The sequence below is a fragment of the Crinia signifera genome, chromosome 6, assembly GCF_055691185.1.
Source record: "Crinia signifera chromosome 6, ASM5569118v1, whole genome shotgun sequence".
Taxonomy (NCBI): Eukaryota; Metazoa; Chordata; class Amphibia; order Anura; family Myobatrachidae; genus Crinia; species Crinia signifera.
The window spans coordinates 252086493-252114073 of NC_139222.1; the positions used below are offsets into that span (position 1 = coordinate 252086493).

General features: G+C 41.8%; 1 protein-coding gene across 11 annotated transcripts in view; it reads left to right on the top strand.

Annotated features, from left to right (window-relative positions):
- Positions 1-27581, top strand: part of BLNK (B cell linker) — a 249892-nt gene that overhangs the window by 208227 nt on the left and 14084 nt on the right. For all 11 annotated transcript variants that reach the window (XM_083149315.1, XM_083149316.1, XM_083149318.1 and 8 more), the window contains 7 exons: positions 515-557; positions 3254-3287; positions 6127-6184; positions 6280-6304; positions 8150-8192; positions 18692-18770; positions 24300-24343. In XM_083149315.1, coding sequence (XP_083005441.1) covers positions 515-557; positions 3254-3287; positions 6127-6184; positions 6280-6304; positions 8150-8192; positions 18692-18770; positions 24300-24343 — 326 coding nt within the window. The remainder of the gene's footprint in view (positions 1-514; positions 558-3253; positions 3288-6126; positions 6185-6279; positions 6305-8149; positions 8193-18691; positions 18771-24299; positions 24344-27581) is intronic.

A 27581-nucleotide genomic window follows, 5' to 3' on the forward strand; every position in this document is an offset into this window, starting at 1 on the left:
TTACAGCATAGTCGCATTACTATAGGTACTCATGCTAGTAAACTGGGCACTACAGTCCTTTGTAAATCCCAAAATGTAACTATAGGTAAACCTTGGTGCAGAGAGAAGCTTAGGGCTAGCCAAGAAGTGTCAAGGACATGACGTCAGCCGCCCCTGCCCTGTCTTTGTCCCAACGGCCGCAAATATGTCAGTCACAACTGACTTACAATTGCCAAGGCAGGGGAAATGATTCAATGGTCGCTGATCATCAAATTATTTTTTTCTGCTGCGTGCACAGGCAAGGGGATGTGTCTTCGTAAAACATCCCATTTAAATGGCATATTGCACTTCCCGCAATTATCCCGTTCTTTAAGTAATGTTGTATTTCCAACATTACATACATACAGTATGGTCATATTATACAAAAATGTTTGCAAGTTGGACATCTTAAATGAACATCTTAAATGAATAAATTATGTTTTACATGTACTGTAAAATACACCAAAATATATTATATCCCGTTGTTTTACTGTAGGATATCGCAACCAGTTCCTAGAAGGAATTCTCCACCAAAACTGGTATGTATAAAGGTCTGATCTTAAGATACATTAATATTTTCACCAAAGCGTTTTACTTTATTAAAAAAGTATGCTTGAAATAAATGCAATAAACAGCTATTTCAATTTTGGTTTATTATAAAAAAAACAGTTTTGAGTATTTCAACATCCGCTATGAATTGTGTAGTAAAAGCATTATTCTCTATCTGAATAGCTCGGAGGTTTAAAAAATCCAGTTGGCCTCCTGGCCCCTAGAAAAGTTAGCTACCACAACCTCCTGCAACTCCCCCTTTGGTGTAGGCTTCCGTAGGGACCAGGTGACGCATATTGCATTTTAGTAGCCCCACCCCCACTATGCCCCTCCTTTCTTATCACACCCACTTCCTACTTCTTCGAGCTGGCTGCCCTCTTCAAGAGGTAAACCTAGTACAAGTAGGAGCACATGGTCAGCGTACAAATAGGAAGTGAAAGGAGGCCAGATGTACTAAGCTCAAAAAATGATGAAATGGAGAGTGATAAAGTACCAGCCAATCAGCTACTAACTGCCATGTTACATGCTGTGTTTTTAAAATGACAGGAGCTAATTGGTTGGTGGTTTATCATTCTTGATTTTATCAATGTTCAAGGCTTAAGGCCCATACACACTGGGCGACTTTGAGCTGAAAGCCGCTCAAAACAGCCTGTTTGAGTGTCTTTCAGCTCAAAGTCGCCCAGTGTTTATGCCCCAGCGATGAGCGTTGAGCGCTGCTGCGCGCTCCCGCATCATCGCCGGGAAAGCTGCTATGGTTATACCAGCAGATGAGCGGCTTTCAGGACGGCTTTGCATAGCGCTCCACTATGCAACGCCGTCCTCCCCCCTCCGTCGGCGCCGGGCAGGGGGAAAGCCGCTCAGTGTGTATGCACTGAGCGGCTTTCCCCCCCAGCGATGATTGACATCATCGCTGTCCATACACGCTGGGCATAGTCGCCCAGTGTGTATGGACCTTTAGTACATCTCACCAAAAGACTTTTAAATAGCAATTAAACTTTTTTCCTAGTTTGTCTACTTTTCAGATGAGAGATGACTAAGTTAAAGGTGTGTACATGCCTTCATGCAACTTTTACTGAGAGTATTGGGGTATATTTAGGTTGATTTATAATCGATTTTAATCAGTGTTGAGCTACCAGGGCTAAAACACTTATTTACTGACAGATGGATTTTTATATTCATTTTTGAATGTGTGTTCTAGCCCTTCACATCCATTATTGATTGAAAATCTATTTTATATCAATCACTATCGACCCAAAGTCAACTAACATGGGCCAAAATTGACCTTTAGTTTAATATACCCTTGATCTGTATTTGTGCCATGTTTGTAACTTTGTATATGATAAGACAGAGATGTTTATTGTGTTGTGTTGCCAAGACCACAATGCATCCCCTCTGTGATTTCTGCACTGAATATAGTTATACACGGAGAGCAATTCTGTGCTGTATCCCAAAACAATACAGAACAATCTAGTTTCAGCAAGACAATGTGACGTAATCTGTGCACATGTCTGTGACTATAGCAACTTTTACCGAACATGTTTTTGTTTATATATTTTTTTATATTATTTTTCTAACACCTCATTCCATGCAATAGGGAAATCTAGACTGAAAACACTTCACTTCTGCGTTTCGCTAAAATAAATAGGACTGACAGTGGAATTGACAGTAGGAACATGCTCCCGAGAATAACTGTCTTCAAGAATTTGTTATGTCTCAAGAATAATTACTCCCATTGTTGACTGTTCACTAGTGATCACTTGCTAAAAATACTTTATTGGTTAACTTTAAAAAAAAACACGTTCTAAGTATTTCAATAATTGTTTGTTAAATGAGATGTCTTTACATCTATTACGATTTTTACCAGCTCCAGTCTCATGTCCCACTATCTCCAGGCAAGAACAACAATGCCCTCTCCCGAGAGACTGTCCGCTCTCATGAGCAAGGCCCTCTATATCTATCCATGTTGCAGCTCTTTCTGACAAACTTGTCTGCACTTGTTTTAAGTATTTTATCTGTTTTGTTTGTAGCTCTGACGGTCTGGGGCTATGCAATTTTGCTATAATGTACAGATGGATCCTTGGCCGGGGATCGCCAGCATGCCTGCGCTGGCGATCGCCGGCGAGGGGACACGGATAGCTGTGAATCCGCGAGGGGCGGCGGTACGCGTCCTACGACCTTTTCATACCCCCACTATCCACGTCGGCGTGGAGTTGAGAATAGAAAGTGTGGCGAGCGGACACGGATACCTGTGAAGGGCTCGGTGGCTCGCTGCACTCGCCACACTTTCTATTCTCAACTCCACGCCGACGTAGGACGCGTACCGCCGCCCCTCGCGGGCTCGCTGCGCTCGCCACGCTTCGGGTTGGCATTGATAGTGGGGGTGGTACAGTGTGAAAAAAGACATTTGGGGTGCATTTAACATGTTTGCTACTAATTTAAATGCATTTGGATGGATTTGTGATCAAAATCACATGCCATCGCATGGCATGCGATGGCATGCGATTTTTATAACAAATGCATAAAAAAAGGAAAAATCGCATCGCAGCGCATGCCACTACATATGGCATGCGATGGGAGCTGTGAAGGTATACGGGTACCAAATAAATACATTTTATCATATTACTTGGTAATTAGAAACACCAGCTTTTCTTCAGTCACACAACTAAAAACTGCTTATTTGTTTTAGGAACCAGATCAAGAGTATGAAGTATGTGAAGACTGTAAGTAACCTTAACATGTTTTCATCTGCCCATTAGTAATGTTTTTGTCTAAGATTTTCATAGATTACAATATAAATCATATATATAGGTTTTGTTAATGAACTATGACCCCAACCAATAGCATATGGATTGGTAGTGGTGTGGAAACTCCAACTTGTGGCCCAGTTAATAAAACAGAGCATCAGTATGATTAGAACTTGCTTGTTTGCCACTGTGGTGAATACTAGTGCAGAAAGTTTTAATAGTTTTTATTTTGACCAATTAAAGTGAATGAACAGAAGAAATATCTAGAGCAAATAAAAAAAAAAAAAAACAGCTGTGTAGGAGGCTTAAGACTGGATGAGGAACAGCCAAACTATGGCCCTTATTCTGATCGGTGCGGCCGGATCCGAATATGCGGCCAGGACCGTGCGTGCAAAACCCCGCCTTCCATACGGATCGCCAACTCCGTCCGTACGCGGTAAGAAGCTGGCCGAACGGACCGCACGTGTATTTTTCATGGAATACGCCTCCTCCATCTCAGGGAACCTCCCCCATCATTCGATGGTCGCAGACCATCGAATGCAGGACCGAGTGGTCCACCAGCTCCCGCAACCTCAGACCACACGGACATTTTTCCGTGCAAAAGCAGGGATCTGGGCGGGCAGCTGACATCCGGCGATGTCATATGTCCGCCCCCTACACGTGCGTCACGGCCGCATTACCATACGTACGCCCAGCGTTTGCATGGGAACGCCCATGAAACGCGGGGCGTATGCATATGGTAATGAGCCCAAATAGCCCTTCACGCCCCTCTCCACCCCCTGTTCGGAGTGTTCACATTTCATGCGGGATTTGGCCGAACGCCCCGCTCGCACATGCGCAGAGACGCCTCTGCACATGCGCAGACACAAAACATCGGCGGCACGAACGCACGCGGATATTACCGCACCAACCAGAATAAGGGCCTATGTTACAAAGGTGAGGTTGTGGAACAGGTCATAAACCATGGCAAGACCGCGCACAGCAATAAGACACAAGAAGTAATACTGCATCTGCAAGGTCACTCCCAAGCAAAGATTTCAAATCATACTGGGAATTCAAGATGTGCTCTTTTGGTTGAAGCATAAAGAAATGGGCAACGTTGAGGAATGAAGACGCAATGTTGGCCAAGGAACATATCAGATGAAAACACATCATGGAGCATCTGATTGGATACAAATTTATTCTGCAGCAGAAAAATGACCCCGAAACATACAGCCTATGTCATTAATAACCATCTTCCGCGTAAAGAAGAACAAGGAGTCCTGGAAGTGATTAAATCGCTCCATAGCCCTGATATCAAAATCGAGTCGGTCTCATGATGACCGTAGCATTTCAGCAAGCCTACATCCACAGAAGATCTGTTGTTAGTTTTCCAAGATCGTTGGCACAACCTCTTTGCCAAGAGCCTTCAAAAATGGGATGTGTACCCAAAGGATGTGATGCTGTTTTGAAGGCAAAGGGTGGTCACGCCAAATATTTCATTACTTCAGATTTATCTTCTGTTCATTCACTTTGCATTTTTTAATTGCTAAAACTAGTAACACTTACATTTTTTAAAGAATTCTAACTTTTTTCCAAAACTTTATATAAAATCACCGTACCTGCTTTTCTGACCATACTTTCAGATAACATTCTGATATGACTATCCTGGACAGACCCTGCAAGTTCTCCTTAATCCAAAAAACCCCAAGAATAAATATAAGCAATTTTGTTAGTTTTTAAAAAACAATGAAAAAGTAAAATAAGTAGCCAGAAATATATAGCAATGATCAAGTGAGAGGAAGAGCAAAACGGACAGGTCTGTACAAGCCTACAATTGAGGCGCCTGAAGGGCTACCAAAGGGATAACCGATTTACTACAGGAAATAATATTGTAAATATCCTCTGCTATGATCCCTGTGTTCTGAACACATGCAGGTTTTAGAACTGGCATTAACTAATTTATTTATTTAAACATTTCTTACTTACCTCATCAGATTACTCTAACTGGGATGTCCTATTTGACCCCTAGGAGATGCTTTTTAACAAATACCATGGCTCGGATTCTGGGGATAGTCTGAAGTGTGGGCAAATTAATGCATCTCATACACTGCATACACTGCCCCCTCCATAAATCATTTCTGGTGTTGAGTTCTCAGTTAGTGGAATGTGTCCCCTTACTAGGAATGAGAGGTCTTGTGTATACTTGACCCAACAATAATAATATAATATATAAATAATAATTTGTGTCCAACGTATTTTCACCCTACAGCCCCTGATTCCTCATTAAATGTGCCCCTGCTTTTATTCCACCACCTTTTTATTAGTTTAAAATGTATATCAATGGCCCTCCTGTCCTTCTGGATGATGTGACCCTTACTTCACTGTAAGCCATTCCTTTTTTGTTTTACTCTTTTTCTATATAGACATTTTGTGCCCAGTGGGTGGTCTGGTGGTCAGTCAGAGTGTTCTATTATCTTCCTCATTCCAAATGTCTTCCATATGTTATGTATGGCAATCCATCATATTCAGTAAAGATTATTATTGATCATTTTCTAAATGTACTACTTTTTGAAAATGTTTCATGCACTGTGTCTTTTTGTTGAAAAAAAAAAAAATTAGCATAAGATTTTATTCAAGCCCAATAAGAAGAAAGTGATTTGTGCTGATCATAGAAATCATAGATCATAGAAATGTATAGAGCAATCTTGTTGATAACTTCAGTTGAAACTTTAAATCATTGGCACAGTATTTGTTTTGATAACATCGTTTCATATTTTATTATTTGTCAAAATTTCCCCATCACAAGCCTAACCTTTTATATTTTGTTAAACAGTTGTAAGCAGGCCAGAAGCACCAAGTAAATCCATACCATCCCCTCGTCCACGGAATATGTGAGTGTGCATACTTTTAAAACAACGCAAATCAGCAATATTGCAAAAAAAAAAATGGTTCCAATGGTTTTTATTTATTTTCTTTTTTTTACCAGAAAACCCAAACCTCAACCAAAACCGGTAAGATTACTCCTGTTATCTGGTAATATCTTATCATATACATTCCACATACATTCATTACTTACACAAGCTATGTGGCAAAACCGACCCATCCTTCAGAATGCCCTTCCCTTGCCACCTTAATGCCCAGTTATAGCAGTACAGCAAATTTAAAAATCATTCCATTACAGGGGTATACATGTTTAGCATGAAAACCTCTGCAAACATGTATTTTATTGATTTTTTTGTATAATTTTGATTATTTTTAAATATTTTAGTAAAGGACAAAATGCCCCTAGATCAGGCATGTCCAAAGTCAGGCCCGGGGGCCAAATGTGGCCCGTGCTGTCATTTCAAGCGGCCCGCAGCCTCCAGCTGGAAGTGGGCAGAGCATCAGATGTGGGAAGCACAGTGACAGGACACAAAAGGTGGGGCCCCGGCGAGCGCGCCTTTACCTTGCCGTCTGCTGCAGTGAGGAGGTGCCGCCCGCCACAGTCAGATGTGTTTGGCGTCCTACCCCTGCTGCTGCATTCATATATCACCCTACTCCACAATCACAGTGACAGCAGTGATTGGTGGGTACATAGTGAATGGGGGTCATACAGTGAATGGGAGTTATACAGTGAAGGAGGGTCAGGCTTGGGGACATACAATGAATGGAGGCACTGATGGACATTAAGAGAAGGGGGGCAAGCTGGGGGACAGAGTAAATGGGTGCAGAGTGGGGAACATACAGTGAAGCAGGGGCAGGCTGGGGGACATAGAGTGAATGTGGGCAGAGTGGGGGACCATTCTGATGTGATTAATGATTCAAAGAATGTCGGCTCCCACACATTTACACTTCACCAAATCTGGCCCTCGTCGCAAAATGTTTGGACACCCCTGCCCTAGATGAAGATGTAAATCTGTAATTACATGTAGGCAGACAACATTCTATGTTTTATGTCAGATAGGAGCGAAAATAATGTGTCTGTCTTCAGATATGGCAAATTCCTATTTTTATCATTTTTTATTTTGCTCAAAAATAAACATGCAATAAACAAATAAAATCTACGGAAATTAAAAATCTCTTATGTCCCTTAATTACTCCTTGTATATCTCTACGTTCTTTTTATTATATTGTGCTTGTCTGAATAAGACATTACATCACCAAAAAAAGAGAGGAGTTTTTCAGATATTTAGTCCAAACAAAAGCACAGATCGTATAGCACCGCATTCTAAAAATGGGAGCAACGGATTGTTCTGATTGGCTGATGCCCCCCTCCCCTTCTCCCCTTCCTGCATGTCTGCAAGAGGTTTCCATGGCGACTGTGTAGCCAAGCAATGTGTGTCTGGATATTAATAGGTTGCCATGATGAATAACTGTTTATTTTGGCACTAAAATATGTAAAATATATGCTCTTCATGGACTACAAAATGCCTATGCATGAGCTTAATGAAATAACCATAGTCAAGCATCAAATTATAAAATGGGAAAAAATAAAACTATCCTTACAAATGCATCCCCACATACAAACAGTGCCTATCATTAATTTATGTATATTAAGGGCTCGGACGCACACAATGTCAAGGAAGATGGTTAGAAATACATGAAAACCGATGGATGCATTTTTAATGTGTTTTCCATTCAATCTTTTAAAGCTTTGCATTGTACCTAGAAGATCGGATGTCCTAGCAGCGTAGGGTAGTACATAAGAAAGAGGGAATGCCACATTCTAAAACTCTAAAGGTTGTGTTTCGCATGTAATGGTGGAAGCAGTACCATTGACCCTTCTTTGTCCTAATTGTAATGCCCATTATATGCACTTCATTATTCATATTTATAAAAAAAAATAGTAAATAAACTGAGTTTTTTTTTTTTTCAAGAAAACAGCAGGTTTGTCCCCAAAGGATATGAACAGCAATCCTGGTAAGTTTTTTTTTTTTTTACATATATATATATATATTATTTTTTTTTTATTATTATTATTATTATTTTTTTTTTTTTATGTAAATATAGAAACTTCTAAATATGTCTTGGTGTGTCCTTGTTACAATATTGGCATATAAGTGAATTAAAAGGAAAAGCACCCACAGTGACGTTTGCTTGACGACATCAGTTCCTCATATCCCAAATATTCAAATTTGGAATATTTTGTTCGGGATTGAATAATTGACAATGGTTCAATTTCCACAAACCTTGTTTAATGCACAAATTGGTAAAAATATTCAATAAATTTACCTTCAGGTTATGGGGGTTCCCAATTAGGAGCGCTACTTTTTTTGATGAAACGGGACCTGTTTTCTGGCATTACGCATATGGTATATGGTACTATGGGGGCATATCGACCTATGTGTATAAGATATATATGAGACATAAATGTATTTTCTGCCTAGACTTGTGCACGAAGATATGTCCATTATGGTATGCAAATTTTCAAAATACAGAAAAATATGAAAAGAATGAATAGTCTAGTTCTGATGTGTGATAATCTCCGGGTATCGATCAACTGGTAGTCCAGAAAGAGGCTCTCTGCACTCTTTTTCTGAATTGCGGGGAGATTTGTTTGTAGTATCACGGACTGGTTCTAGCGTCCAATTTAGATCGCCTCCCATCACCACTATCCCTTCTAACAAGGGTTCAGCTTTTTCAAGTACAGTCGAAAGGAAAGAGGGTTGTTTTGTGTTTGGAGTATATACATTGAGTAAAAATACAGACAAATATGATATCTAAAATACTTCTTTCCCAACCATTTTCGAAATGGGAGACTTGTATACACATATGTAACATCCAACCAGTGTAAAGTAGCTAGGAACTAGAGCACATCAGCCCATTTGACCAGTGAAAAGTAGGGAATAACTAGAGCACACCAGCCCATCTGACCAGTGTAAAGTAGGGAGTAACTGGAGCACATCAGCCCATTTGACCAGTGAAAAGTAGGGAGTAACTAGAGCACACCAGCCCATCTGACCAGTGTAAAGTAGGGAGTAACTAGAGCACACCAGCCCATCTGACCAGTGTAAAGTAGGGAGTAACTAGAGCACATCAGCCCATTTGACCAGTGAAAAGTAGGGAGTAACTAGAGCACACCAGCCCATCTGACCAGTGTGAAGTAAGGAGTAACTAGAGCACACCAGCCCATCTGACCAGTGTGAAGTAAGGAGTAACTAGAGCACATCAGCCCATCTGACCAGTGTGAAGTAAGGAGTAACTAGAGCACATCAGACCATCTGACCAGTGTGAAGTAAGGAGTAACTAGAGCACACCAGTCCATCTGACCAGTGTGAAGTAAGGAGTAACTAGAGCCCATCAGCCCATCTGACCAGTGTGAAGTAAGGAGTAACTAGAGCACACCAGCCCATCTGACCAGTGTGAAGTAAGGAGTAACTAGAGCACACCAGCCCATCTGACCAGTGTAAAGTAGGGAGTAACTAGAGCACACCAGCCCATCTGACCAGTGTAAAGTAGGGAGTAACTAGAGCACACCAGCCCATCTGACCAGTGTAAAGTAGGGAGTAACTAGAGCACATCAGCCCATTTGACCAGTGAAAAGTAGGGAGTAACTAGAGCACACCAGCCCATCTGACCAGTGTGAAGTAAGGAGTAACTAGAGCACACCAGCCCATCTGACCAGTGTGAAGTAAGGAGTAACTAGAGCACATCAGCCCATCTGACCAGTGTGAAGTAAGGAGTAACTAGAGCACATCAGACCATCTGACCAGTGTGAAGTAAGGAGTAACTAGAGCACACCAGTCCATCTGACCAGTGTAAAGTAAGGAGTAACTAGAGCACACCAGCCCATCTGACCAGTGTAAAGTAGGGAGTAACTAGAGCACATCAGCCCATTTGACCAGTGAAAAGTAGGGAGTAACTAGAGCACACCAGCCCATCTGACCAGTGTGAAGTAAGGAGTAACTAGAGCACACCAGCCCATCTGACCAGTGTGAAGTAAGGAGTAACTAGAGCACATCAGCCCATCTGACCAGTGTGAAGTAAGGAGTAACTAGAGCACATCAGACCATCTGACCAGTGTGAAGTAGGGAGTAACTAGAGCACACCAGTCCATCTGACCAGTGTAAAGTAAGGAGTAACTAGAGCACACCAGCCCATCTGACCAGTGTAAAGTAAGGAGTAACTAGAGCACACCAGCCCATCTGACCAGTGTAAAGTAAGGAGTAACTAGAGCACACCAGCCCATCTGACCAGTGTAAAGTAGGGAGCACATCAGCCCATCTGACCAGTGTGAAGTAAGGAGTAACTAAAGCACACCAGCCCATCTGACCAGTGTGAAGTAAGAAGTAACTAGAGCACATCAGCCCATCTGACCAGTGTGAAGTAAGGAGTAACTAGAGCACACCAGCCCATCTGACCAGTGTGAAGTAAGGAGTAACTAGATCACATCAGCCCATCTGACCAGTGTGAAGTAAAGAGTAACTAGAGCACATCAGACCATCTGACCAGTGTGAAGTAAGGAGTAACTAGAGCACATCAGACCATCTGACCAGTGTGAAGTAGGGAGTAACTAGTGCACACCAGCCCATCTGACCAGTGTGAAGTAAGAAGTAACTAGAGCACATCAGCCCATCTGACCAGTGTGAAGTAAGGAGTAACTAGAGCACACCAGCCCATCTGACCAGTGTGAAGTAAGGAGTAACTAGAGCACACCAGCCCATCTGACCAGTGTGAAGTAAGGGAGTAACTAGAGCACACCAGCCCATCTGACCAGTGTGAAGTAGGTTGTTTCTATATGAGTCTCTCTCTAGAATGGAATTTATAACCCTGAACCATATGAACTAACAGTATTAATGGTAGAAAAATATGTAATATTAGACACCCATCCTTTATCTTGAATCTTAAAAGGGGACCCTCCCCCATTGGCACTACAATACCCCTGTAGGGGGTGATTCGTGGCATGCCCCCTTGTCATGCACGCAGAACAGAGTTCCAGGGCGGCTTAAGAGCCCCAGTCTATCCCTGGCAAGCTGTATAGAGTGCTTATCCCCAGTCACTTGTGAAATGGTTAGATTAAAGTATCTACAGTGGCAGAGCGGAAAGCATTTTACAGAAATAATATGATCTAACTGGTTTCCAAATGATGGCTGGATTCTTTTGACACCCAACAGAAGAACTGTGGCTATAGATTAAGCCAATAATAGGCAGCTTGATGTAGTTCAGGGAGATAAATATGGGTGACCAGTGGTGGGGATGCCGTTGTTGAGAATACAGTTGCCGGCATCCCAATGGAGGGAATTTCAACTGCGGGAATCCTAACAGGGCTCAGGTAAGGTAATACTTTACTGGCAATGCCTCATAAGAGACCCCTTAGGGGGCAGCTGATGCTCATTACTGCATTAACCATACCAGCAAAGAGCATAGTGTATGCTAGCAGACCATCTCTGCTTCCAAGCCAATCTTTAGCAGAGAACATATCACAGTAGCCATTCTCTTCATGTATTACATTATGTCACCTGGAATGGCAGATGTTTCTACCACAAGTTACAGTCACACACTGGGAGTGACCAATTGTGGGGGTGCCCATTATGTGCCACTGCAACAGCATGGAAACACCAACAGTTTCACATCAAATCACCCTCCTATCACAGATTTTCATATGAAGCCCTATGGAGCTACAAACAGTCTCTAGGATATGGTAAGTGGGGATGCAGTCATAGGGCAGTATTCAATGAGAAAAATTCTCCGTGCATGGCGAGAGATTTTTTCTCTCGCCATGCACTCGCCCTGTTCCGGAGGGCTCGCTGCCACTCCTGCTCCCACTATTCAATGTGGTTAAGACTCGCCGCCACTCGCGGCAAGTCTTAACCCCTTCAGCGGACGAGCGTCCGCAGCAGGGAGCTGGCAGGGAGCCGGGGGACGTTGGCAGCCAGGGAGATTAAAGTCTCCCTGGCTGCCCCAGAACATATGTGGAGGGGAGGAGGGCTCCCCGGGACCCAGGTAGCACAAGCTGCCCCCCCCCCTATAGCCAGTGGGGGACCCAGTATTCACTGCACCCGATCGTGCATATGTAATGATCGGGTGCAGTGAATATATGAATATCTAATGAGCGGCTCGAGAGCTCTGGCCCCCTGCTGGCTGCTCTGTGTAAAAAAAAAATATATATATATTTTTTTTAATTACATATATATTCATGTGCTATAAGCACATGAATACAAATAACATGCCCCTTCACAGAAAAAAAAATCCTGATTTTTTTACACCAAAATTAAAAAAAAAAAATTTTAGTTTAAAAGTTCACATTCCAGTTCTCCATGAAAGATGGAGAATTTCTACACGGAGAGACACGACGAAAATCACTTAAAAAGACGGCGAAAATATTACATTGAATAGGGTGGTTCACTTTTGGATAGCAAAATGCTCCTTCCAACGCGAAAATAGCACAAACTCTCCATAAAACACGGCAAATTTTTCTCATTGAATACTGCCCAAAATCCCGACTGGGTCATAATACCGACAAAGACAAAATCCCGACATTTAAAATCCCGATATTTAAAATCCCGACAGGGTCAAAATACCGACATATAGAATGTACAGGTGAAACAGTCAACATGACTTTCCGTTGACAGGACGCAAGGTGGACATGGGTTTTTTCACTGTTTTTTGACCCGACATGTGCTGACAGGCGGTATTTCATGCCCTACCATCCACTAGGGCGTGGTGGGAGAACAAAATAGTGTGCCCGAAGCATTGCGAGCGAAGTGAGCTATGCGAGGGGCTGCGGTTCACCTCCAACTGTGTCCATGTTGACATTTGGGTCAAAAAACAGTGAAAAAACCCATGTCGACTTCGCAACTTGTCAACGGAAAGTCATGTTGACTGTTTCACCTGTACATTCTATATGTCGGTATTTTGACCCTGTCTGGATTTTAAATGTCGGGATTTTGTCCTTGTCGGGATTTTGACCGTCGGGATTTCATACCGAATCCGGTAAGTGCATACTGGCGAGTGAGCCAGATCGCTTAAACTAAAGGTCCTTACACACTGGGTGATTTTGCCCAGCGTATATGGACAACGAGGACGCAGAAAATTGCTGGGCTGAAAATCACTCCGTACATAGTTACACACTGAGCGATTTTCGCCCATTCTGAGCGATTTTCCATAGCAGGACGCTGCCACGTACACACTGGGTGGCTTTTGAGCTGAAAGCAGCTCAAATGACAAAACTTTCAGCCCAAAATCACCCAGAGTGATCACCCAGCCTTAACATGTTGTTGTGGGTTCAGTTCTGTATAGTTCTCGTACTGTATTCAGTAGTAACAAAAAAAATAATAATGATGAACCCACCATTATAATACAATATAACTATTGGTTAATAATAATAATTATTATGTTGCAAATGATTGATTAATCACATAGTTTCCTTCCCCCCTGCATTCTGCAGGAGACTCCCTGAAATAGGAGCAATCTCCCAGACTCCCTGATAAGTCTAGAAATCTCCCTGATTTCTCATAACCCACCTTAAACAGCAGTTTCCTTTTTTGGGGAAAAAAATAAATCCGAGATCTATACAATCAGATGGGATTTGCACTTGGAATTAATTGCATAGGCATCACATTTATTAGCAAGAATGTTGTGCTGTGAGAGAAGAAACTAAATATCACAGCAAATAACTGCAAACAAATAATCCAGTATTTCAGGCAGCAGTGTTATTATCAGTACCTGCTACCTTTCCCAAAGTATATAGTTACTAATGTTATCTAGAAGTATCTTGCAACAAGCATTTAGGCACAGTGGGCTTTATTCTAGTTCACTCTTTCTGACAAAATCCTTCTTAGATGGACAAAACCATGTGCACTGCAGGTGGGGCAGATGTTACTTGTGAAGAGAGAATTAGATTTGGTGGGGTTTTACTTCAAAATGAGATCTATATTGCAGTGAAAAATAAAGCAGCCAGAATTTACCCTGCACAAAAACAAAATAACTCCCCCAAATCTAATTCTCTCTGCACATTTTACATCTACCCCACCTGCAGTGCACATGGTTTTGTCCATCTAAGAAGGATTTTGTCAGAAAGAGTGAACTAGAATAAGGCCGATTATGCCCACATATGGAGTTAGGCACGACCTTTGGGTGTAGCAGGACACACCCCCTTAATGGGGTGCTGTGCAAAATTCTACTGCCAACTATAATCTCCCTGAAACTAGTTTTTAAAAGTAGGCAAGTATGATTAATCATTAATTTAGTAATCATTGATATTAATAATTTATTAATATGTTGCTTATGAGAATAAATCCGGCTCATTTTTAAATCAGACGTTTCCACATCAGTTAGTATATAACACATATCTCCACTCAAAGGATAGAAATGCGAACTATGGAATTATAAAAAGGTCCCTATACTCCGTGCTCTGCAAATAAACAAAATCTGGACTTTGATCTCTGTGGAGGCTCACAGTAGCTGAGTTATGCAATTACAAGTTGTGATATTATGCAGCAGTATAAAGGAAAGACTGAAGTAGCCATCTACAAATAGAGAGGAAATCCTATCAAGTTCACCAAATTGACTTTCACAGGTGATCAAATCAATTCTGATCAAATAATAGAACCAGCTCACACTTTTAGTGGCAGTCACATGATGGGTAAAATTTAATAATCAAACTGGTTTTGCAGTGTAAATGATTGCCGCTTTAAAAAAACCTGGAGATTCCTTCCCAAATCTCTCACTTTCTGAATCTCTCTCATCCTATTACATTTCACCCAATGTATTTTAGTGACTCATACATGATGTATGCAGGACTGCATTTAGGGGCAGATTCAACAGCAAATGATATTCTATTTATTATAAATTTCTAATCTTAAATGGAGTTCCAATCAATCCATTATTAACAGTCAACGATAGGAGCTGATTGGTTGAAGCATCGTTTGAGATTGAATGTTAACAAGAATTTCACTCGTTAAAAATCTTTAAGGTTTATTTATCAATGAGTGATACAATTGTTTGCGTATGATAAATGGTGCTAAAGCCAAGCCCCTGTCATGTGTTCAGCTTGTGCCATTTTGGGGTAAAATGACAGTTGGGGCTGATTGTCTGGATCACCATTTATCATACGCAACAAGTTTTACCGTACAAAACGAGTTTGATCACACGTTGATAAATGGGCCCCTTAGTATTATAAATGGTCGCCCTTTGCCTGGGTGCAGCAGATAAGTTTGAAGAACAAAATATATTGGCAGTTAAATTGGATTAATATATTTTGTTCTTCAAACTTATCAGCTTTACCTTATCTTAGCAACTCATATAACGGCATCTATCTGCATCAATGAGTGGAACATTCCCTGCTTTTAGCACTCACCAGGAACATAATTACTGCTTTTCTAGCTGTACTTTATATTAACCTTTTGAGTGCCAATGTTGCTGTGACGGATCCTCAAAATATCTGCTAAAAATGCCACCGCCGCTCATAGCGACTGTTGTTTTTTGGGTGCAATATTTCACTAAACTTCAATGAATTGACTTGGCTGTCTCTGTATATATTTATACTAAAAGAACAGTCGCTGTGAGCGGCGCTGGCATTTTTAGCAGATATTTTGAGGATCCGTCACAGCAACATTGGCACTCAAAAGGTTAATATAAAGTACAGCTAGAAAAGCAGTAAAAATGTTCTTGGTGAGTGCTGAGGATTGTGGGCACAACTTTATATAAATATAACCATATGAAAAGCCTCTCCAAACTAGATACACATATGATTTACCATCTGGAACAAAATACGGTACTTGTTTCCTAGCACGGCTCCCCCGATGTCCATCGTAGGGCATCTGATCGCATCGCATGCCATATAGCCGCATGCGATGCGATGCGTTTTTTAATTGTACAAGCACCCTGATGGGTGCTTACAATGTTAAATGCACCCCCACGCCACCCCCACTATCAACGCAAAGCCGAAGCGCAAACCCGAAGCATGGCGAGCGGCGGCGGTACGCGTCCTCCGACCATTTCTTACCCCCATTATCCACGTTGGCGTGGAGTTAATTTCAGATAGTGCGGCGAGCCACCAAGCCCGAAGCGTGGCGAGGGGACGCGTATTACTTTACATGTATTCCGTGTCCCCTCGCGGGGCTCGCGATGCTTCGGGCTCGGTGGCTTGCTGCGCTCGCCACACTATCTAAAATCCACTCCACGTCGAAGTGAATAGTGTGGGTATGAAAAGGTCGAAGGACGCGTACCACCGCCGCTCGCCACGCTTCGGGTTGGCGTTGATCCTGGGGTTGGAAAAAGAGGGTGAAAAGGTCACACAGGGATATATAAAGTTTACAAAAAAGAGAAAGGTGTGTCGCTGGGTGATGCACCTGAAGAATGATTCATTTAAAATGTAACCTTTATTAGTTATATTGTTAAAAAATGTAGCGAAGTATTAGACACACAAATCACACAACACAAAGTGAATTTAAAAGGGATAATATACCCCAACTCTGTATTCTCCCCTTTCTGATTTCCCACTAATATCAGTATGGTGTTTTATTGTGTCATACACCCACTGGTATATGTAATAATAATTGTTAGTGACAGGTGTGGGAGTTGACTCAGCTGTCAACCTGGCCATGTATATCCAATGCAGGGATTATACCCTTATTATTGGGGTATTGGATATTTCCGCAAATATAACAATGGCGGGTAGCGGGTGGATGCGCAGTTCAAACCTGTGCCCAGGTGCGGTATCAGGCTTCTGACGTGATCTCTCACTTCACATTCAGTTCACCTTACCGCTACCTCCTAGGCGCACACGGTTCCTGCTGCCGCCCGCTGTATGACAGACTGGGCTGAGGCGCATGAGATGAGCGCCAACAGTCTCAAATCTGTCACGAGGATCAGTGTATCTCGGTGTGGACGCCACACACCGTGACCTCTGATGCGTGCCCAGTGGAGACTGGCGCACGTGCTATACTGCGGCTCAGGCTGAATTACAGTTTTACAAATATTTACACATTGGTATTCCAAAACCATAGTCTCCTGAATGTACTTTTTTTTTTTGCTTAAAAACCTACTGGGGACATCTGTAACTGGCACTACTGGGGAAATGATATGTAACTGGCACTACTGGGGACATCTGTAACTGGCACTACTGGGGGCATCTGTAACTGGCACTACTGGGGACATCTGTAACTGGCACTACTGGGGAAATGATATGTAACTGGCACTACTGGGGACATCTGTAACTGGCACTACTGGGGACATCTGTAACTGGCACTACTGGGGAAATGATATGTAACTGGCACTACTGGGGACATCTGTAACTGGCACTACTGGGGACATCTGTAACTGGCACTACTGGGGAAATGATATGTAACTGGTGCTACTGGGGACATGATATGTAACTGGCACTACTGGGGACATGATATGTAACTGGCACTACTGGGGACATCTGTAATAGCACTACTGGGGATATCTGTAACTGGCACTACTGGGGAAATGATATGTAACTGGTGCTACTGGGGACATGATATGTAACTGGCACTAAATATGTGCAATAAAATTGCTTGGCATTCACATTCAGTGTCTGAGATTGTACACAAACTTTTTGTAATGTTTTAAATCCTTGTTTCATGAGCTGATTGGTTGATACTTCTCTCTCTCTCTCTCTCTCTCTCTCTCTCTCTCTCTCTCTCTCTCTCTCTCTCTCTCTCTCTCTCTCTCTCCATTTTATGGGGCAGATATACTAAGCCTTGAAGAGTTATAAAGAAAAATATATGACTGCAGAGAACCTCTAGACCAGTGGTTCCCAAACTGTGCGCCTAGGCTCCCTGGGGTGCCTCGGGACACTTGCAGGGGTGCCTCGGGTTGGTCGTCCAGGACCAATTCAAATTATTTATGATCAATTATTTCTGGACAAAACCAGTGCTGGTGGCTGCCAATCATAAAATGTGTACAATCAGAACCAAATCCTGCCCTTTACCACATAACTGAACCTAAGAAGCACATATAAACACAATCTACTTAATCTGATATATATATTTTTGGGGCCTAGGGTGCCGTGGAAAAATTCTGATACTCTAGGGTGCCGTGATTAGAAAAAGATTGGGAACCCCTGCTCTAGACAGTTTATCTGTTGTGACTTCAACAATACACAGTTCTAATAATGAAATGAATGCTTTATAATATCTATATATTATGCTAAAATCCTTTCCATGATAAAACCCATATATAGTGAATAACCTTTATGTACATTTATATTCTCAGCTGTATCTTATTTAGATGTCTCAATAAATGATACTAAATGTTGCTATGGTGTGGTACTAATGGTAATTAAAGCATTATTCCCATGTTCACAGCGAAGCTATAGTGCACACATGGTTAAAATGCTTTCATTTGCACTAGTACTGTGCTGGCATTATACAGTCTACATGGTAATTATTGACATTGTAACCATCAACAAACTAACTAGTGTCCTAAAAATGATTCTTTATTTTCTATTACAGAACCTCCCCCAGTTATGCAGCGCAAAAGAGTGCCTAGTGCCGGTGCAGAACCTCCCCCAGTGCCCCCTTTAGCTCATAAGTAAGTACCATTATTTCTAAATTAAAATGATCACATGAACACTATTTAGGGAAGGGGTTTTAAACTTCAGTAGCTGTAACACAAGGGCTAATATATTTGGAAGAGGAATGTATCCCTATTATTGTAGAACAAAAAACTAGCTAGCCCCCCCCCCCCCCCCCCCCCCCCCCCACGCTCCTTTGTACACATATCTGTAGTGACTTTTTAGAATACATATCGCCTACATAGTGGGCAAATTATTGTGCCCACTGGCAACTTTTTGAAAAATAGTCACAGATGTATCCTCTTACACCTAGCATTAATACCCTACGCAGTGTGAGATGCCTGGCATGAGTGAGCCACTAGGTCCAGTGCTACATGATGTGACTAGGACGCTCCAAGTATTATATATAATACTCCAATATGCTGGCACTCAGGTAGATCCAGAGAAATAGGTGCCTTCCCAATAATATGATACAAATTCCAGCTGGGGGGGGGGGGGGGGGCGGCACTCAAAGCAGTCAAAGTAGTCAAATAAAGTGTATTAGCTAATACACTTTGGGCGGTATTCAATGTGAATACCGGCGAGGTGCAGCGAATCATGTTTAGGATTCTCTGCACATTCGCCACGTTCCGGAGCCTCGCCGGCTCCGGTATTCAACGAGTCAGGGGCTCGCTGCCCCTGACCGGCGTATATGAGCTCCTGCGGCGAACGCCGCAGGGAGCCTGAGGACGGTGGCAGGCAGGGAGATGGAAGTCTCTCTGCCTGCCCCAGAGCGTATGTGGGGGGAGGTGGGCTCCCCGGGTGCCAGGCAGCACAGGCTGCCCCCCGGGGGTGCCAGGAGGGGACCGGGTATATTCACTACACCCGATCGTGCATATGTAACGATCGGGTGCAGTGAATATATGAATATCTAATGAGCGGCTCGGCTCCGGCGCCCCCTGCTGGCTGCTGTGTAAAAAAATAAATACATTTTTTTTAAATTAAATATATATTCATGTGCTTACAGCACATGAATAAAAATAGCATGCCCCTCCTCACAATAAAATTCCTGATTTTTTGACACCAAATGTAAAAAACAAAACACTTTATTTTAAAAGTTCACATTCCACTTCACCATAAAAAGATAGCAATTGCTACTCGGTGAATCATGGCGAAAAAAACCTTCAAATGTATTCGCCATGTGGTCATTGAATAGGGTGATTCACCGTTTTAGTCAAAAATTCGCCAAACAGCACAAATTCGCCATAAAAACATGGCAAATCAGGCTCATTGAATACCGCCCTTTGTCTCTTTCATGTTTATTTGACTGCTTTATGTGAGTGCCGCCCCCCCAGCTGGAATATATATATATATATATATTATAGATATCTGGTAATAAATTATTCAGAGACTCAGTCGTACACATATATACAAGTGTCATAGCTAAAATAGTTCAGCACAATCTCCAAGTGCATTCTAGATCACTGTAACCAAAACCTAAAAAGACACATAATCTCGCAAGACCTAGCCCGTTAATATTTAGGGGCTGTTTGGCGTGACCACAGCAATGATTTATGAGAACATGTATGGATTCCACAGTTAATACTGATATAGCACATCTGGCTCTATATGAGAATGGAAAGTTGCAGGATGCAGACACTAATGAAGTTTGTCTCACACATGAAATAATGGGTAAACCGTGTGATCTGACAGACCCTTTTTATTGGTATCGTTTATTTATATGTCACCACAACCGCAGCACCAAACCAAAAACATAAATGAATAAAAAAACAACAACAAGGCAATTTAGACAATTACATAATAAATAAAGATTGTTGCATCACTGATGTATCTGTTAGAGTGGCAGAGACCTATGGTTAGGTTCCGTTGAATGGAGTATGGAGTAAACATATAGTCTAAAGCTGTGGACACATGGTGCAATTCTGGCTATCGATTTAGACTATATAGGTCAAAATTAAATAGAAAGTTAGTCTGAATCACACAGTGTTCAGCCACATTCAATGTGCGTCCCCTTGTAGTCAGTATGGAATAGAAAAATAGACTCTGTAGACAAGTCTATAGGTGCATACACACACTGAGATTTCACTTTCTATTCCACCCCTATTCAATCTGGGTCCGTTTCTGGGTTGGTTACATTGTTCACATTCAATATTGACCATGTAGTACAGATCTGTACTATATAGTCTTGCCTGCCAAGACTATTTTTCTATTTGACTTACACTACACGGGAGCGCGCATTGGGATCGAATCTGCATCTTATGTAGAAAAATCATTCGATACCCATTCGATTTTCTATTCCATTTGATTTAGAAAAATAGTGCATATCTCACCGTGTGTACCCTCTATATCTCGGCTGTAGAATGTATTTGGCCAAGGGACAAATTGCGAGATAGTCTAAATCTAAAGTGCAGTCAATCAAAAATGGATACTCAAAATCGTATCAAACTTGCATTGCACCGTGTGTCCACACCTTTAAGAGAGGAAGAAACAAGGGGAGAAGGAAATGCTCGTGAGAGCTTACATTAATGTGTAATGATTGTTGGTGCTTGCAGCAGCAGCGAGCATCTGTAAAATAGCAGCATTGATGAACTAATCGAGGGGGGGAGTTGGTGAAGTGCAAACATGTTGGTCCAGCAGCCAAAAAATATGGGTCTGAGAACAAGACCTGTGGTCAAAACTGGCTACTGGATGCTCAAGCAGAATGGAGAGCGAGCAGAACTGTACAGTACCACACATGGGCAACAATGTGTCAAATGACAGGTACTCTGAATCTGGGACCAATATAGGTGGCCTCTCTATTAACAGCACGCTTCTATAGTGAAGGAAGAACTAATTGGGTGTTGCATGCTGTGGGATAAAATCTTGATGCCATCCTAGGATGTGATGGTACCGCCAAATCTATTAAAATTCCTAATCCTTACCAATTTTTTGAATGGTCACAAACAAGTGATTAAGAATCTCTAATGAAGAAAAATTTCACTGAATTAAATAGAGTTTTTCCATATACGGGTGTTTGTAAAGTCACCTGTGCACTTATCATAAAACAGTGAAAACCGTGCAAAAGTTAGGCATTGGAGAAGTTGCCCATGGGAACCAATCAGCATTGATTAAATTATACGAAAATGATGATTGGTTGCCATGGTAACTTCTCTACTGTTTTCACTGCTTTATGAAAAGACCCCATATATTTTTTTTCAGAATTTGATCCCAGGGAGCTTGACCTTCAATTAGGTCTTACTTTGCTATATTTCAGATGTGTCCACTTATAACTTTTCCATGATCCATGCCACTCGCAAAGGTTCCGGAGTGGCATGCGTTTGCGAATGCGCTCCATAGTCATAACATTTTAAAACCACAAGTGCAAGCATATGCAGCATAGTGTTCTTACACATTGCAGCAATGTTCTATGTGTATACATCTATAAATGTATATGTTATGAAGAAAGGACACCACATAGTGGATCAGGCAGCAAGGATCTCAATAATTGTCCTGGGAGAGGCAAAGAAACCTTCCACATTTTAAAGGTTAATAAAAAAAAGAAAAAGGTAAATGCTAATGTAAGCACATGATCTAAACATGCACGGAGTGCGGTTTATTTTTTTAATATGTTGATATTTCCGGGCCTATAGCAGTTTAAGTTGATAACTCATTCTTGTTGGTTGTATGTAGCCCTCAGCCTGCAGTTGGCTCTGTTGAATGTGTAGCTGCCTTTTTATGAAGCTGCTGTTTTCTGCCCAGTAAGAAAAAATCTGCTTGTAAACGTAGCCCAACAAATTAAAGTCCGCTTTGTCAAGAAGTTGCAGCCCTAATGATGGAAATAACCCACCGAGTGACTACAAGCGTGTATCATGAATAAAAGCCACCATTTAGATGATATCACATTCGAGAACAGTTGAAATTAACCCTTTAATGCGGGGTACACACCAGGACGACCCGCTCACGATGCACATCGTGAGCGGGTCGTCAGTGTCTCGTCCGACCCGCTCACGATGACGCGGGGGGGCACGACCCGCTCACGATGTGCACCGTGAGCGGGTCCGATCCGATGGCGACCCGCACCCGGCTGTATGGTCGTCATTGAGATCCTACCTGCAGCAGGTAGGATCTCAATAACGACCGACCGACCCGCGGGACCGCGCATCGGATCGGTATCGGTCCACACCAGGTCAGAAAAGGGCCCAATCAGCACACAATCTACATCCAATTGATCGGAATTGGATCTAGATTGTGCGGATCGGGCCCTAGTCGTCCTGGTGTGTACCCAGCCTTATTCCAAACTTCTGTGAGAGATGTGCAAAATACCCGCTAAATATGCCAGCATCGCTCACATTTGTTAAATTAAAAAAAAAATTGAGTAAAAAAAAAAAAAAAAAATAGGTGCTTGTGTATTATCACGGCGCCCACTAAGCAAATTGCTCAGTGGGCAATTCTGCGTAAAAAAAATTGCATCGCATGCGATTTTATAGGATGCGATGCCATTGACTTTACTATACACTTCCATGAGATGCAATGAGATTTAGGCACCCCCCCCACTATCCACGCCACCCCGAAGCGTGGCGAGCGGCAGCGGAACGCATCCTCCTGACCCTTTCATACCCCCACTATCCACGTCGGCGTGGAGTTGCTTTTATATAGTGTGGAGAGCACAGGGAGCCACCGAGCCCGAAGCATGGCGAGGGGACGCGGAATACATGTAATGTAATCCGCGTCCCCTCGATGTGCTCACCACACTATATCAAAACAACTCCACGTCGACGTGGATAGTGGGGGTATGAAAAGGTCGGGAGGACGCGTTCCGCTGCGCTCGCCACACTTCGGGGTGGGGTGGGGGGGTGCCTAAATCTCATTGCATCTCATAGAAGTGTATAGTAAAATCAATGGCATCGCACCCAATAAAATCGCATGCGATCGCATCGCACCGCCCGCGGGCAGAGAGCAGTGAATAAATGACATAGGAAAATCGCATCGCACGCAAAAAATCGCATGCGATGCAATTTTCCTTACGGTCCGTACGTATGCAAATTGGGCACCCTGCTGATACACAAGTACCAAAAATTATTATATTTTCTATATCGGGTAGATATTACAGTTCATTATGATGAATAAAAATGTTTGCTTGGCGATTTGCACACCTATTTTGACAAATCACTTGGCACACAAAGGGTTAAACTATTCCAAGCACTTCTAGATTATTTACTAAAATGTTCAATAGCATTTACCATGCCTATTTTGTTATCCTTTTAATTTTGTTAGGGTTCTTTTTTTGCCTCCCCCTGTATTTTTGCATGAGAGACTTTTTTTTCCCTTTGGGGATCAGTGGCCGTAATATTATCCATTGTGTATTTATATAAAATGTTTTTACCTTACTTTTTTTTTTATTATTATTAACAAATGTAATTAATTTGGAATAACCGGTTTGATGTTATTAAACCTTCACATTAATATCTAAAATGATTATATGTTGCACAGGGAGCCAAGCATAGTTGTATAATGAGCAACAATTATTTTTTTACTTCTGAATCATCATACATCATTTTTTCCCTCAGGTTACCTGTTCCGGTTTTCAAATCTAATGTTATATCTGTACAAAGTAAGTGTGCATTACTTCTTTCTTTATATATTACTAAAAAATCAAATTAGTCTTGAAATTCTTGTCTGCAGCTCAGGTATAAATTTTTATGGGTATGTAATACAATACGAAATCACTAACTGGAACACACAAAAACAAAATGTGCTAGAAACAATTGTTCACTGCATTTCATACCAATATTGGGGTTTTTAATTTTTAACCACTTGCTTGGTCTGGTTACATTTCCAGACTGACCTCTCCATAATATGGTCGCATATGATGGGACCAGACAGAAATGGGTGCCGGACGCGGTCCCGACAGTCGGGATCCCGACAGTCATTTACCCGACGTCGCAATCCCGACTGTCAAAACGGCGACAGACAGGTGCCCGATGGCCCCCCCGCCATTTACCCTCATGGGGGTCTATGACCCCCATAGAGGGAGAATAGAATAGGTGGCGAGCGTAGGGGCTTTGTTGCGCTCACCATGCTGTCTGAGTCCGGGCAATCGGGATCCCGATGTTGGGCTAATGAATGTTGGGATCCCGACTGTCGGAACCCTATACCACACCCACAGAAATACTTATCAGAAGAGACTTTTTCAATCATCAATTTCTGAGGGAGCTTACTGCCACTTTGCTGCTTCCCTCACTCCCCCAGCTGCTCACTGCTGATTGGACAGCTCTGCAGCACCCACCACTCAGGGAAATTTAAATACAGCAGCCTTCAGGGCCCTGTCCCCTCCCCTTGTATAAAGACACAAGTTGCATGGTTGATCATGAGTTTTCCCTCTCTCCATATATCGAGAATTGATGTTCTGGAACAACTACATCTTAAAATTATTCTAACATGTTACAGTATTACTGATTCCATGTGTCCTTTTGATTGTGATGATTCTACATTAATAAAAATGTTTATGAATGACCACGAGTTAATGTTTGGTAAACAGTTTAAAAGTGTTTAACCTTCTGTAAACCAGGTTAAAACAAAAAGACAAAGTCCTGTGTACAGGTAGAAAAATAGCGCAATCACTACGCACTTCTGGCAGTGTCACCACTCCAGTTACATGAACCTGCAATTTACACACAGCACGTTCTTAAAAAAAAGTTCAGGAAGTTTAAATCATTCTGGGGTATGTTGCAGCACACCTAGGTTAGAGTCCTAATTCATGCACAGTATACTATAAACGTGGCAATTGTTATGGTTTACTGTGTTTAAAAAATTATTTTTCTTTTTTTCTTTTTACATAAAATTGGGTTGGAAAAGTTTTTTTTTTTTTATATATTTGTTTATTTGCAATTTTTGACATATAAAAAACAAAGACAACAAAGTCTGTACATTTTATACACGACAAGACATACATACAATACATACACATTACTTATTTGACAAGAGTTTTTTCCCCTAAATATTGCATCAGTGTGTACTAGAGCTCTTCCCTGGCTTTTTGCCAATCTCTCCACAGTTTGGCCCTTTTGTTATTATATTTCTTCCCCAGCGTTTCCATCTTATAATTATATTCTATTTTACTCACTACCTTCTGCAGTGTGGGACCCTGCTCCTGTTTCCACAATTGCGCAATTGATGCTCTCACTGCGGAAATTATTTGGTTTAACAAGTACTTTTGTGTGTTATTTAATTCCGGAGGGAGCATATGCAAGAGGCACATTTGTGGCGACAGTTGTACTGCTGGGCCGACACACTGCTGAATTAGATTACCTATCTCTACCCAGAGATCTGTCAGTCTATCACAGGACCAAAATATATGTTTTATATCTCCTTTTTTTTCACATCTCCAGCATCTATCTGGTTGTTCTGGAAAAAATCTATTGATTTTGACAGGGGTGTAATATGTCTGGTAGAATACCCTAAAAAATTTCTCTATCTGTATTGTGGAGTTAGACATCTGGTTTACCGAAGTGAACAATTGTGTCCACTGTGTCTTGTCCCAGGAAAAATTCAGCTCCCCTTCCCATTTCAGCTGCCACCTTGTTTTATTTTCTTCTCCCTCTCTCTCTTGATATAGTCTTTTGTACCAGAAAGTTATTCCCCCTTTCTTTTTAACTCCGTCTACTTGGCTTATCCAGTCTTTTGGGGGTGTTTTTAAATCAGGTGTTTCAAACATGTCAGATTGGAGCCAGTGTCTGATCTGGAGATATTTAAAAAACTCAGAGGTGGGGAGGCCGTATTTTTTTTTTATCTGCTCAAAAGACATTAGTTGCTTATTTTCATATATATCATCTAGGGTTTTTATTGCATGGTTTCCCCATCTCTCCAGGGCTAGGTTTGGAATTATTTTTGATATAACCTTCAACGGGAGGCATGCTAACGGGGCATCTACTAACTCACTCCTTCTTAGGAGGTCCTGCCATTTTTGTAAGATCAATTTGGTAGCTTCCGCTAAGCCCTTACAGTTTTTAATTATTTTATGGGGGAGCCATATTAGGTCTTTAGGGGTCAACCCCGATGTATTATTTGATTCCGGATTTACCCACCCATTATTTTTCATGGGGCAGCTCCAGTTCTTAATTTGATCCAATAATGCTGCAGTTTGGTATAAATCCAAATTTGGAAGGGCCAGTCCCCCTCTCTCTTTAGGAAGCATGAGATAAGTTTTGGCTATTTTTGGTCTTTTGTTTCTCCATATATATTTATTGAACAATGAGTTGAATCTCCGAATCCAATACTTGGGTAGCGTTTTTGGGATGGCTCTAAAGAGGTACAAAATCTTTGGGAGGATGAACATCTTTAGAGTCGCCACCCTACCTATTAGGGATGTCTCTATATTCATCCATTTGTTCACTTTTATATTTAGCTGGTGTAATAAAGGGGCATAGTTAAATTCTACTATGTCCCTTTGTTTGGCGACCAATTGTATCCCCAGATATTGTAGGGAATTTTTTTTCCAGTTAAATTTATAGCGTTCTTTCAAATGTTTCTGTTCGATTGGGTCTAGGTTCATTGGGAGAGCTTCGGTTTTAGTCGAGTTTAATTTATAGTATGATACCCTTGCAAATTCCTCTATTATATCTAGTAGCGCTGATAGGGATTCCCGCGGATTCGTGACAAAGAGGAGAATGTCATCTGCGTATAATAGGACTTTGTTCTGGGAGTCCTCCAATGATGGACCAGAGACCTCTCGACTTTGTCTGATTAGTTCTGCTAGTGGCTCTATTGCCAATATATATATTATGGGAGATAGAGGACATCCCTGCCTTGTTCCGTTTGTTATCTGAAATTTATTTGAAATATACCCATTG